Source organism: Acinonyx jubatus, chromosome E1 (assembly GCF_027475565.1).
Source record: "Acinonyx jubatus isolate Ajub_Pintada_27869175 chromosome E1, VMU_Ajub_asm_v1.0, whole genome shotgun sequence".
NCBI lineage: Eukaryota > Metazoa > Chordata > Mammalia > Carnivora > Felidae > Acinonyx > Acinonyx jubatus.
The window spans coordinates 57104851-57117222 of record NC_069397.1 but is presented as its reverse complement, the minus strand read 5'-3'; the positions used below and the strand labels follow the sequence as shown (position 1 = coordinate 57117222).

Genomic DNA, 12372 nt, shown 5'->3' with positions numbered 1-12372 from the left:
TCCAGCGTAAACGTGTGGCAGGCCCGTGGGGGTGTGTGTGGCTGGTGAACTACAGATTGATGTACACACACGCGCGCGCACACACACACACACCTGTGACAGGGATGCTGCAGGGGACAATCAGGACCCGTGCCAGGCAGGGACTGGGTTCAGAGGTGGGTACATGTGCTCTCTTGCTGCATTGTGCGCGCACACCAAGTCCCGTGTGTTTGGGGACGGGGAGGGAAGGATGCGTTGTGAACAGTGCCCCTTGTCCCCCCTCCCCCCCCATTAAATATTCACGAGACCATGTGCCTGTGGCAGGCCTATGGTGTAAATGGGGTCTGGGGGCCAAGGGGAGGGCGGGAGAAGCCCCCTGGGGCTCCAGCTGGGTTTCCAAGCTCTGGGCAGCCGAGAAGCATTCCCCGCTCGGAAGCCTCTGCGTAGATGCCCTCATTACATCACCGACATCCCCGCCACGGAGCCGGCCTCGCTTATGAGAGGCGCCTCTCTGAACGCCAAGCAGGACGAAGCGCCTTCCGGTCGGGCCGCAGAGCCGCTCCTGTCCGCAGCGGCCGGCGGACACAGCGAGGCCGGAGGGAGATTCCAGACCCCGACCCCGCGGCGGGGGGATGGGGGGTTGGGGGGGTGGGGGGGAGAGTGGGCGGCCGCCGGATTCGCGGAGGAGGAGGGCCGCGGAGGGGCCCGGGGGGAGGGCGCCGGCGGGCGAGGGGTTAAGTGTGGGATCAGCTGTCGCGCCGTCGTTCCGGATTCTCTTCCCTCGGTGCGGGGCTCTGTTTGATGTTGGAGTACGCCAGGGGCTCCCCCTCCCACCGCTACACACGCGCGCACACGCGCGCACTCACACGCACACGCGCCACTCTTTGCAGACAGGGCTCCGGTGGCTCCAAAGTGACGGGCGCCCGCTCCCCCGCTGCCCTCACCCCTTCTCTCGCGCACACAGCCTACCGGGCCGTGTTCTCGCGCGCGCTCTCCCCAGCACCCCCGCCGGGGCAGGGGAGCACCGGGCAGTAGCGCGCCGCTCGCCGTCCATGCCTCCCTCTTGAGGAGCGCCGCGCGGGGGAGGGGAGGGCCGAGGAGGAAGAGGAGGAGGAGGAGGAGACCGAGAGGGCGCCCGGGAGGCTGGGCGCGCGCACACACCGAGGGACGCGCGGAGGGTGCGAGCCGCGTAGCGAGCGCAGAGCTGCCTCCGGCCGCCGGGCGCCCCCCTGCCGCCCCATGCTGTGCTCCATGGCGAACTCGGGCTGCCTCCTGCTGTCCAACTCCGGCAGCATGCTCCCGCACTCCGTGCCCTGCCCGCCCGCCTTCCTCTACCTCCAACAGGTAAGCTGCCCCCGGCCCGGCGCGGCCCCCCGCCCGGCGCACGTGCGCCCCGCGCCGCCGCCCACCCCGCGCTCGGCCGCCTCCGCGCCGCCGCCGGGGCCCCGCTGCGCTCCCCGCGTCATGGCGCCGGGGCCCGGCGGGGGGAGCGGCGGCCGAGCGCGGGGTCGCCCGGGGCGCGCGCGGCGCCGGGCGGGGGGCCGGAGTTTGGGGCGTCGCTCGCAACTTTTCCGAAGGCGCGGGAGGGGGCGGCGGGCGGAGTCTCGGGGGAAGCCGGAGGGGAGGGGGCGGGGGTTCTCGTCGCCGCGGTCACTTTGGGGAACTTCGCGCCGGGCCGCGGGGGGCGCGAGGGCGGGGGGCGGGGAACCCCCCCCCTCCCCGGCCGCGTCGGGAAAGCCGGGGGGCCGCGCGGAGGCGGGGGCGGCGGGGGCGACGGCGGGGGCGCCGAGCTCTGCTGCAGCGGGGAGCGCGAGCGGGCCTCGGGGGAGACGGGCCACCCGCCTGGTGGGGCCGGCGAGGGAGGCCCGGGAGCTCCGGCCGGGGAGGGGGCTGGGGCCAGACTTTTGCAATCGGCTGGGCTGCGCAGGAAGCTCCGGCTGGTGAGGGGGGCAGAAAGCCAGAGCGACGCTGAGCCCCCAAAATCCCCAGGACGCTCTAGGGGAGGTGAGCGCAGAGCATCAGCTACTGCCTGCCCGCCTGCCGTGGTGTGCCGGGGCGGGGGGTCCTGCGATCCCACCCAATGCGGAATCGGTGCGGTCCCAGGCCTGCATTGGAGACGGAGAGGGGCCTTCCTCGCCTCCCCCAGGCCCCTTGGTCTCTCCGGGCTGCTGTTCCCAGTCCCAGCCCAGCCAGAGCCGACTGGGGGCTGCGGTAGTCTGCCTCACCCACCGTGGCCGCCCACACCTCGGGGCCTGTCCTTCCTCCTGGCACTGTGGGGCTGCCTTTTTTATGTGTAGCACCCTGAACCTCTGCTTGGGCCTGCAGGGGTGGGGGCGGCTGCCTGTTTGAAGAGGCCTGGGGCTTGAAGGAAGAAGCCCGGTGAGGCCTGGAGAGCTTCGGGCTGGCTGTCCTGGGGCCTGCACAACCCAGCGGGAGGGCTCCCTTAGGACCAGGTGTGCACTTTGGGCTGGGTGTGGAGGTGGGAAGCAGAAGGTAGTCGGTGTCATGGCAGTGCTGATGGTCAGGGTCAGGCCAGGCCTAATAGCCTTAAGTGACCGTGTACTCCCGCTGTCTCTCCCATGTATGCATTTGAAGAGAGGAGCCCAGAAGTGTGTGTTTCTTGGAGACGATGACAGGCTCCAGGTGGAGCTGGGCCTTTGGATGGTGGGTTCTTGTCTTTTTGTGCCCCTTGGGCTCTCCAGAGAGCCAAGAAAGAAGGGACCATGGCAGGTGGCTCAGGAGGAGCCGTGGACACAGCAGGCAGAGACGGGGCCCTCAGAGCCGAGCCAGGTCAGTCAGCCCCTGGACTGCTGGGTACTCAGGTCAGCCCCTTACTAGGATCCACGCAGTGGGGATCGCCGAACACGTCAGCAACTGCAGAGGAAGGGCCGGGGGACTGCCTGAAGGTGAGGAGCAAAGGGCAGCCGGAGTGGCCTGGGATCCAGAGACCTTGGCCCTTGATCCCACCCTCCATAGGACCACCTGTGACATCTGGGGCAGTCCTGGGCACAGCTCAATAGCCACAAAAACTGCTGAGGGGACCCCTTTGCCCCCAGGCAGGCAGGTGTCCAAGCCCGAGCCGTGGCCGACTCCCGAAATTCTCCATCATCACGTGAGTTGCACGCAGTCAGGGTGGACCCGGGAGGTCAGCCTTCCAGGGCATCCCAAATTTCCATGAGTACAGCAATCGCTTGGGGATCTCTGGGGTGGGGCCCAGGAATCTGCATTTCTAACAAGCTCACAGGTGAAGTCACGGGGCAGACCACTCAGGTAGCAAGCATCTGTACCACCCTCCATGGCCACCGGAACGTGTGCCCTGGGCTGCTAGAAGGGACTCCAGCCCCCTCTGCAGACAGTAGGATTGGAGGCTATCCCAGGGCTTATTGGCTGTGTTAAGCAAGTCAGGTCCCCTCTCTGAACCTCAGGATCTTCCTCGGAGAAAGCGTCCTGTCCTCCCAGGCTGAATGGGAGGGTTGAGTTAGGATGAAGTACCAGCCAGCCTCTCGAAAATGCCAGATGTTGGCATCATCTTGATGAGAGTCAGACGTGTGCTCATAGTTGGGGTGAACGCGCCAGCAGGACCGGTGAGGAAGGCCCTCTGACTCTTCCAGGGCTGGGTGACTGCGTCCCCAACTAACGGCATTTGGAACTTTCTGTAGGGGCGGCGGGAAAGCAAGAAGATGCCGATGAGCTGTAGCCATTCCGAGTGGGTGTCAGCCATGAGCAGAATTGCTTCTGGGAAAGCCAGAGCGTGCCCACTGGGGCCAAGCTCCGAAGTACCCTGTTTTCTATGAGGCATTTCCGCAGCAGGTGGCCGTGTGTCTCCGTGGGCCGGGGAAGATCTTAATGCAGCCGTTTCCGGGCTATCTTTGGGGGCACACGTTAATAGGAGCTCACGCAGGTCTGGTGGTCCAGGGCCAATGCAAGACAAAAAATGACGCTTAGTTGGAGACCCTGCTTGTCCCAAACCACGTTGGGAGTGAGACAGAGCCTCCTGTGCCCCCTGGAAGTGGAGGCCATGTGAGGAGGGGGCCTGGGGCGGCCCCTGGCCGGGTGTCCAGAATCCAAGCTCGCCTCCCCCGCAGCCCCACCGAGGAGTTGCAGGTCTGCATGAGTGCGCCTTGGTGCCGCATGTAGGCTGTGTGTTCAGTCTCGGCAGCACGTTTGATAACAGGAGCAGGAGCAAATACGTGAAATCAAGCAAGACAAGAGACGTGGTTTGCGGCGCATTAAGATACAGCATTTAAACAGGCAAGCGTCGGAAACCTACCGTCTTTCAAACTTGAAATTAGAACGTAAAACCTCAACCAGCAGAATGCCGTTCTCTGTTAACGTGGCAAGCTCTTCCCGCTGCACGGGCTGGACCCCAAGTGTGCAGAGGACGGGCCGCGTCCCCTCTGGGACGCAGTGACTCTGTAATTCATTAGAGATGCTCGTTGCCGGGCATCCTTTCTCGCAGCGTCTCGGTGGTGCTGATATTTATTTGTCAGAGTTCCGACTGTCCGCTGGACAAACTTCAGGTCCCCCAGCACCGGGAGAAACCCGGCTGCAGCTGGGCTCTGGCATTCGCTAAGAGCCTAGCCTAGCAGCCCCGGGCAGCGGCTGTGTCCCCACCTGCCCGGCCCGCCACTGGGCCCTCAATTTCCCACAGGGCGGCCCAGAGCCCTAGTCCCCCTACATCTGGCCCCACCTAGGGATCCTGGGGTGCTGTCATCCGTGGTGCACTGCGGCCAGCCCGGCAAGGGGTGAGGTCAATACCGGTCACCTTTCAGAGCAAGAAGGAGCTCGTCTAGAAATCTAGAACATTAGCAACACTCCCTGTGAGGCCCTTGTCTGGGCTCCAGTAGAAGAAAGTTGTAAAGAATGGGGGGGGGGGGGACCCCTGTGCCACAAAATGGGATTTTGTCACAGTAATTACTTCTTACTAAGCTGCAGTGCCCTATAGAGGAATCTTATCACCATATCCGATTGCAAAGCCGGGAACTCGCTCTGGGGGAGAGATACAGGCGCCTTAGGTTTCGTAGGAGGGAGCGCCAGCGACCGAGAGGAGGGGCCGTGCCGGCAGGATGCTGGCTGGTCCCACGGACAGCAGCCCCTGGAGACCGCGAGCACTGGGGCCTTCCTGCGGGCCGCGTTTGGAGCTCTGTTGATCTCATCATCCTTCTGTTCTTAATCAAGATGAAATCACAGATGGCCTTGCGTGCCCTCGACAACACTGGCAATCACCGGAAGTTTCCGTGGAGGATGTGGTGTTTCCACGCAGCTTCCAGTGTGAGGCAGGCCGCATCTTGGTGTTGTTGACAAGATGCGTTCCCTCGGGGTGTGGAACCCAAAGACTTCTGGGGGGGAGTGGTCAGGGAATCCTGGGGTCTATTTGAGATTCATTAGGAAGCTCTTCTATTAATAATCAGTGGGGGGGGGGGTGGGTAGCGGACCCGCTAACGCAGGAACTCTTAGTAGGTTTAATTACCGTAGCAAAGGGGACGCCCCTTCTGACACAGTCCGAGCACGCCTGACGGCCGTCTCCGTTCCCTGGGCAGTTGGCCTGTCGCCTTGGTGTGATTCCAGGAACCCCCGTCTGAGACACGTTGGCTCCAGGTGGCAGAACGTGCCCGTGGGTACGCCCCGGCCAACGGGAGGGGCAGGCAACCGAACAGAAGCGTGTCCGCGTCTTGGGCAATGCACGCGATCCACGTCTGCTCTGTTGCTGTCCCCTGGTCGCGGCTTCTGTGGCTTCTTACCCAGTTTTCCCTCTGGTGGCTCACACTTGCTGCGGAGTCTGCTGAGCGTACGTGCGCGTTTTACAGTTGGGGAAACTGAGGCACGTGGAGGCCAGGTGACGTGCTGACTCATAAAGCCACTGACCAGCAGAGCCTGGCTTCGACCCCAGAAGCCTCGGGCTGGGGGGGTATCGAGGACCGAGGAGGTCCCGCCCTCTGACCGCTTCCTGGCCACGCGCGAGACAGAAGTGACCCGACGGGAGCCCTCACACGGCCTGAACTCTCATCTTGCCCACACACTTGTCGCCAACAGCGTTCCGGAGGTTCCCGTTGGGTTGGGGAGAGCGGAAGTGGCCTGCCTCGTTGCATCTTGCTCTGCGGGCACGCGGGTTTCTCCGAAGAGCGTTGAGTGGGGAGCTCTGTGCGCTGGGCGGATGATGGGCACAGGAGCCGGGCAGGCAGGTGGCCCGCGGCGGGCAGGTCCAGCCCTGGGCACAGGTGGAGGGCGCTCCACAGAGGAGAGGCCAGGTGCTGGGCGTTCAGACCCAGCGGAGCACGAAGTCTGCACAGAGGGCCTACTGCCCTGCGCGGCGCCTCTGCCCAGCGGTGGGGGCGCGTGGGGCATTTTCCAAGCCAGCGCGCCGCGATGTGGACAGACGTGCGTGTCTCGGGGCCCGGAGGGCTGGGGGTGGTCCCGGAAGCAGGTGGGGAGTGGCCGACCCTTCTCGGGACAGCGTTTGCGGGATTTTCCAATTCCATCAAGGAGGCCTGCACCCGTCTCTCACAGCTACGGCGGGAGGCTGAGGTTCAAATGACGTACCCTGTTTCCCGGAATCAGAAGTGAAGGGTTGGCTTGGCCATCATCCTCCCTGCCTTTGGGGACCCCCAGTGAGTCTGAGGAGTGGGTCCCCCCTGTACTCAGGTTCCGGGTCCTTATCGAGTACAGAGAAGCCACGTGCTGACGGCCCCACACCAGGACCCGAGTTTGTGGGCTTTCCTGGCCCGTCTGGCTGGCAGGGCCGGGGAGCAAGCATGGTGGGGCACGGGGCTAAGCAGGCCACAGCGGGCGTGCTGGGAGGTCAGCAGAGGGCAGGGAAGGACACTGCAGCAGGGCCGACTCTGCCCGCGGCCTGTCCCCTCCCCTGGCATGGCCCAGAGCCTGTGCCCACGACACCAGCCGGGCAGGTGCTGAGCCATAGAGCTTGGGAATCACATGTGGCCGCTGTCCTTGCAGGAGGTGAGGCTGAGGTCCAGGCCCACATGCTCTCTGGTCCTGGGGACAGTCACCTGAAGGTGGCTCAGAGTGGAATGTGGGGCTCCAGGGAGAGAGCAGGAGCCCGCAGCGCCTCAGGCCAGCCCTGGGATGGGGCCTGCGGGCCTTGACTCCTAACCCAGCCGGCAGCGGGCCTGTGGGCAACGTCCAAAGCTCCTGGTGGTGTGGGATCAAGGGACCCTCGAGGGCCTCTGTGACCAGGGGGTTGATTCTAACCCAGGTGCCAAGAAGCGGCAGCTGCCGACAGGGCTCCCTTACTCCCCAAGGCCAGGGCTTGACCAGCCGACCCAGACCTCTGGGGTCCCCGTGAGGCTGCACATGGCTGTCCCCGCCTGCCATCGGCCTCTGTCCTCCTAGCCCCTCTCTCTGTGCTTCCTGACTGGCCTCCAGCCTTTGTCATCCGCCTTCGTGTCCATTCTCGCTTCCAGAATTTTCTGTGCTTCTGAGCCTCTCCCCCTTCTTCCTTCCCGGCCTACTTCCTCTTCCTTCCCATTTTCGTTTTCCCTGTTTCTCCCCTTCACCCGTGTCTTCTTCCCCCCGGGGGATTCTCGCCCCCTCCCATCTTCTGAACCCTGGCCAACCTGCATGACCCCCTCCGGGCCCCGCCATAGCCTGCCGGCCCACGGGCAGATCGCTACGTGGTTCCATCAGGGGCTGTGCAGCCTGGAGCTGCACCGGCTGCGGGCTTCTGTGTCGCCGGCGCGGCAGGTGTGGTCCGTGGTGTCTGGGTGCCCGGGGAGAGCGAGCCCGGTTCTGAAGGAGGCCCACTGGGGCTGCAGCCGGGGGGCTCACGGGAGGCCTGGGGAGGCTCTGGGGCCAGCCGGGCCCAGCCCACCTGCGGCAGCCTCGAGAGGCAGTGGAAGCAAGTCCCGTCCTCCCGCAGGTTAGGAGCTCCGAGGGGCCATCAAGGTCTTTGTAGCTTCTGTGCCCCTGAGCAGCTCAGAGAGTCGGCAGAGGAGGGGGAGGGCGGCACCCCCAGGGCGTCCACGAATTATTCACAGGGCAGCTGTTGGTACCAGGCGCTACATTAGGGCCCTGGGGGGAGAGTTGGAAACAAAGCCCCCCCCCCCCCCCCCGCCCCCAGTCCTGTGCCCCCTGGGGCCACAGGCTCCACTCAGTCACAACAGAGGAGTTCTAAGAGTGGCCAGCACGTGTCCCCCCGAACGTGGCCACGAGGGCACGTGCGGGGTCCACCCCGGTGGGCAGAGAGGGGGCCAGCCGACGTCTTCCCTGCCAGGCCCAGGCTTCTGTGTCTCCAAGGTGGGATTTTGCTTTTTCTTTCCTTCCCCTCCGGAGGGCTGTGGGGGCTGCAGAGACTCCTGCTTCTTGCCCCCCTCCCGGTCCATACGTGCCCCATCGTCACCAACCCAGGCATGCTGTCCAGCCTCTTAGTCACCCCGAGGAGGCGGCTTCAGTGTGTCCGGCGGGCGGGCGTGCAGGCGCAGGTATCAGACCGCAGTGCTCGTGTGCGGCGTACGTGGGAGCGTGTGGTCGTAGGCAGGCATTGCGAAGGCAGAAGGAAGCCGCTGTGACGATGAAAACTGCCCCTTCTCTGCCCCACCGCGGGGAACCTACCACCCAGCGTTTGGGGGCGTCCCGGAGGGAAGTTCCCCTCGTCCCTCTGCCTCCACGCTGGGCCGCCTGGCTGAGAGAGGGGCCCTGCTCCCTCGTTCCTCGGTGGCTTCCTTTGTTCTCCTGCTTCTCTTGGTGGACACGAGCAGGTCGGGAATTCAGAAGGAACTTCAGCAAGCTGTTAAGGGGAACCAGAGGGAAGCAAGCAAAAGAAACACGCAAGTTCCTGAGCCCCTGAGCGAATGCATCACCCTGACGATGCATCTGGGGTCGGGGAGTCACTAAGACGTCATTGAGGCCAACCCCTTTCCTCCGGTTCAGCTTCCGCATGTGGTGGGTGCAAATCTCGGACTGTGTACGAGGAGGGGAGGTCCCACGACCTCTAGTGTCCCACTAGACGGGGAGCCAAGCAAGAACTCACTGCCGTCGCCATCCACACGGGGAAGTGCCGGGGTAAAGCCTGGAGTAAAAACCAGGGCCAGGTCTGATTTCTGCTCTGCACAACCTGCCGTCCTCCTGAGCCTCAGGTTCTCATCAGTAAAGCAGCACAGCCACCAGCGAGGGCTGCCTGGCGTGGGAGGTGGGGTTAGAAATGGAGAGCCTGTGCCTGGGGATTTGTTCCGTTTTTGGTGGGAAAGGCACTGCCGAACCAGGCGTGTTTATGGATGATCGGTCAGGAGAATGAGCAGAAGGCATTCCAGGCTCAAACAGGATCTCGAGAGGCTGACGGTCCTGGAAGGTCAGCAGGCGGGCACATCAGGAAGGACAGACCTGGACAGGACCAGAGAGTGGGAAGGGGCGGTGGCTTTAAAGGAAAATCTCTGGGGCACCTGAGTGGCCCAGTCGGTTGGGCGTCTGACTTTGGCTCAGGTTATGACCTCACAGTTTGTGAGCTCGAGCCCCGCATCGGGCTCTGTGCTAATGGCTCAGAGCCTGGCGCCTGCTTCGGATTCTGTGTCTCCCTCTCTCTGCCCCCCCCTCCACCCTGGCTTGTTCTCTCTCCCCCTCTCTCTCTCTCTCAAAAGTAAATTTCAAAAAATTAAAAAAATAATAAAGGAAAATCTCAAAGGACATTTCTAACTGTAATCTCCCATTGGTTGTCTTTGGAAGTGATGAGTTCCCTGTCACCGGAGGCATTCAACAGAGGCTGGGTGACTCACATGTCTCAGAGGCTCTAGAACAATGCCGTCCGGTGCAAATATGGAGCCAGCTGGTAGGAAAGTCTACAGTTTATGGTAGCCACTTAGAAGTGAGAAGCAGCAGATGAGATGAATTTCGGTAGTACGTTTTGCTTAACCCCATACGTCGCAGAAAATCACCGCCACGTGTGATCGGTGTGAAGTAAGTTATTGACGAGGTGGTTTGCGTTTTACATTTTGCGCTAAGTCTTTGCAGTCCGGTACATGTACATCACATACCTGTTGGGACTAGCCACGTCTCTACGGCCCCGTGCTCGTGTGGGGTCGTGGCTAACAGACTGAGCCGATCCGGAACGTTTCCATCGTCGCAGAAAGTGCCGCTGGACAACACAGAACTCAGTCGGCCTCGCTGCTCAAAGCCTGGTCTTTGGACCAGCAGCGCAGGGAGCCAGCTAGAAATGCAGCCTCCTCCATCAGAATCGGCATGGGACGGAATGCCTGGGGGAGTCACGCCGCTCTAGAGCTCGGCGTGTTTCAGGGTAAGGACAGGGTGGCCTCGGGATCTGTGACCGCAGGTCTGAGTCCCATCGCGCCCTCCAGCTTGCTCGTGCCCGTCTGTGTTAGGACACATGCTCTGTGTTCCTAACAAAGTCCCCACCTGCCCGCGGCAGAGTGGAAAAAGCAAAACTCTAAATGGTGTGATTTTCTGCCCATAAGCATAAATCTGCTTTTGTGTATAAAATGCCTGTTATAGTTAAGTGACAGTGAGACCTGCTGTTTCCACCCCCCCCCTCTCTTTTTGATGTCCTTATTTGGTAAAAAATAAAAGGCCAGCCGCTGAAATCAATCTCCCCCTTTCTCCCCTTAAAAAAAAAATACATCGGGGGCGCCTGGGTGGCTCAGTCGGTTGAGCATCCGACTTCGGCTCAGGTCACGATCTCAGGTTCGTGAGTTCGAGCCTCGCGTCAGGCTCTGTGCTGACGGCTCAGAGCCTGGAGCCTGCTTTGGATTCTGCGTCTCCCTCTCTCTCTGCCCCTTCCCCGCTCATGCTCTGTCCCTCTCTCTCTGTCAGAAATAAACAAGCATTTTTTTAAAAATTTTAAAAAAGTACATCGTACTAAGTGGTCCTGTTCAAAAGTCTGGAAGCCAGCGGCCTACAGGAGAAACCGCTGAGCCCGATCCACCCCCCCCCCCCCCGCCCGCCTGTTTTTATAAAAAGTTCTGCTGGAATGCGGCCACGCTCATTGTTTACGTGCCGTCTGCGGCCGCCTTCGCAGAGCAGAACGCTTGCAACACAGACCATATGGCCCGCAAAGTGCCAAGTATTCGCTGCAAAAGTTTGCCAACCCCTGACCCGGAGCAGGACTGTCCACGGAGGTTCAATGGGAGCCACCCAGGGCACCGAGGTTTCCAGCAGCTGCGTTTACCAAAGTTGCAAAGAAACAGATGAAATCCACTTGAGGGATCTAGTTGATTTCACCCGGTCCAGAATACGTTGGTGGCAATAGGTAATCGACGTAAACGTGACCGAGATACTTGGCATTCTTTCTTCACGCTAAATCTTCGACGTCCACTCTGTATTTTTTGCTCACGGCACGTTGCACATCGGACCAGCCACGTTTCAGATGCCCAGCAGCCACATGTGACCGGTGGCTGCTGTGGGGGGCAGCGCAGGTCTGGAAGGAAGGAGGCCGGTTCCAGCAGGCGATCTGGGGAGGCGGCTCACAGCAGCCGGGCTCTGCCGCGGGTATCAGTGGTGAATCTAGACCATCTCAAAGGGAGAGAGACAGAGGGGCGAGTGCGTTCAGGCCAGCTTCCTCGACTGCCTGGAACCTGGAGCTCAAGGGAGAGAGTGACAGTGGTGGTGTGTTTGGGTCTTGGGGGAGAAACTTGGGCTTTTCTCAGTAGGCAGTAGGGAACCGTGAAAGGCCTCGAGCAGGGCCACGACATGATCAGATCTGCAGGCGACGAAGGTGAGTTTGAGACGGAAAAAGGAGGCTACAAGCCAGGGCAAGAGATAACGGGGCCTGACCCAGGGGTGGGCCATGGGGACAGGGATACGGTGGGCTCGGTGAGGAAGATGTTGCACGTCCCCCCGTGCACGCGGACTGTGGAGAAGGAGGGTCCCTGTGGCATTGGTGGTTTTTCTGGCTTGAGGTTGGTGCTGATGCATGGTTGGGTGGGCCGTTCCTGTGGCCGTGGCCCTGACCCCGGTTTGTGCGCTCAGCCCCGGGGCCCTTGCTCCTTGGCGGACAGAAGCCTTCCCCGCCAGCCCCGGACTCCCCCCTCCCCCTGCAAGCTCCAGACTGGGCTGCACGTCCCAGAGGAGGACCCTCAGGCCCTGCCCCCTCTTCTGGCCTCCTTTCCAGCCCGTTCAGCTGGACCAGAGAGGGTGCAGCGGACAGATATGAAGGCCTGACTGTATGATTTTGGCAACTTAACTAACCCTTCATCTCTCATTCTCCCTTGACATCTGGTCTGAGCCCGGCTGCAACCCGGGCGGCCCCCCGAATCCTGCCCTCAGACATGCTTCAGGGCTTATTTGCAAGGTAGATGGGACCACCCAGCGCCTCGCTCCAGAGAGGCGGCGGCCCCACCCTGCAGCCCCAGCGTCCCCACCGGGGAAGTACATGGCAGGGGCTGGGGGCCAGGCGGCAGGCGGCCTCCTAAGACAGGCTCCTGGGCAGAA

The 12372-nt window shown here is 62.3% G+C and overlaps 1 protein-coding gene across 10 annotated transcripts in view; it reads left to right on the top strand.

The window, feature by feature from the left end:
- Positions 1–12372, top strand: part of RBFOX3 (RNA binding fox-1 homolog 3) — a 416501-nt gene that overhangs the window by 337223 nt on the left and 66906 nt on the right. For 2 of the 10 annotated variants that reach the window (XM_027052236.2, XM_053212666.1), the window contains exon 1: positions 877–1323. The exons of 3 other annotated variants lie outside the window; for them this stretch is intronic. In XM_027052236.2, coding sequence (XP_026908037.1) covers positions 1219–1323 — 105 coding nt within the window. In that variant the 5' untranslated portion in view covers positions 877–1218. Of the gene's footprint in view, positions 1–876; positions 1324–12372 lie in introns of those variants that run through there. 5 more of the 10 variants (XM_027052239.2, XM_053212668.1, XM_027052237.2 and 2 more) reach the window with 3 other exon arrangements.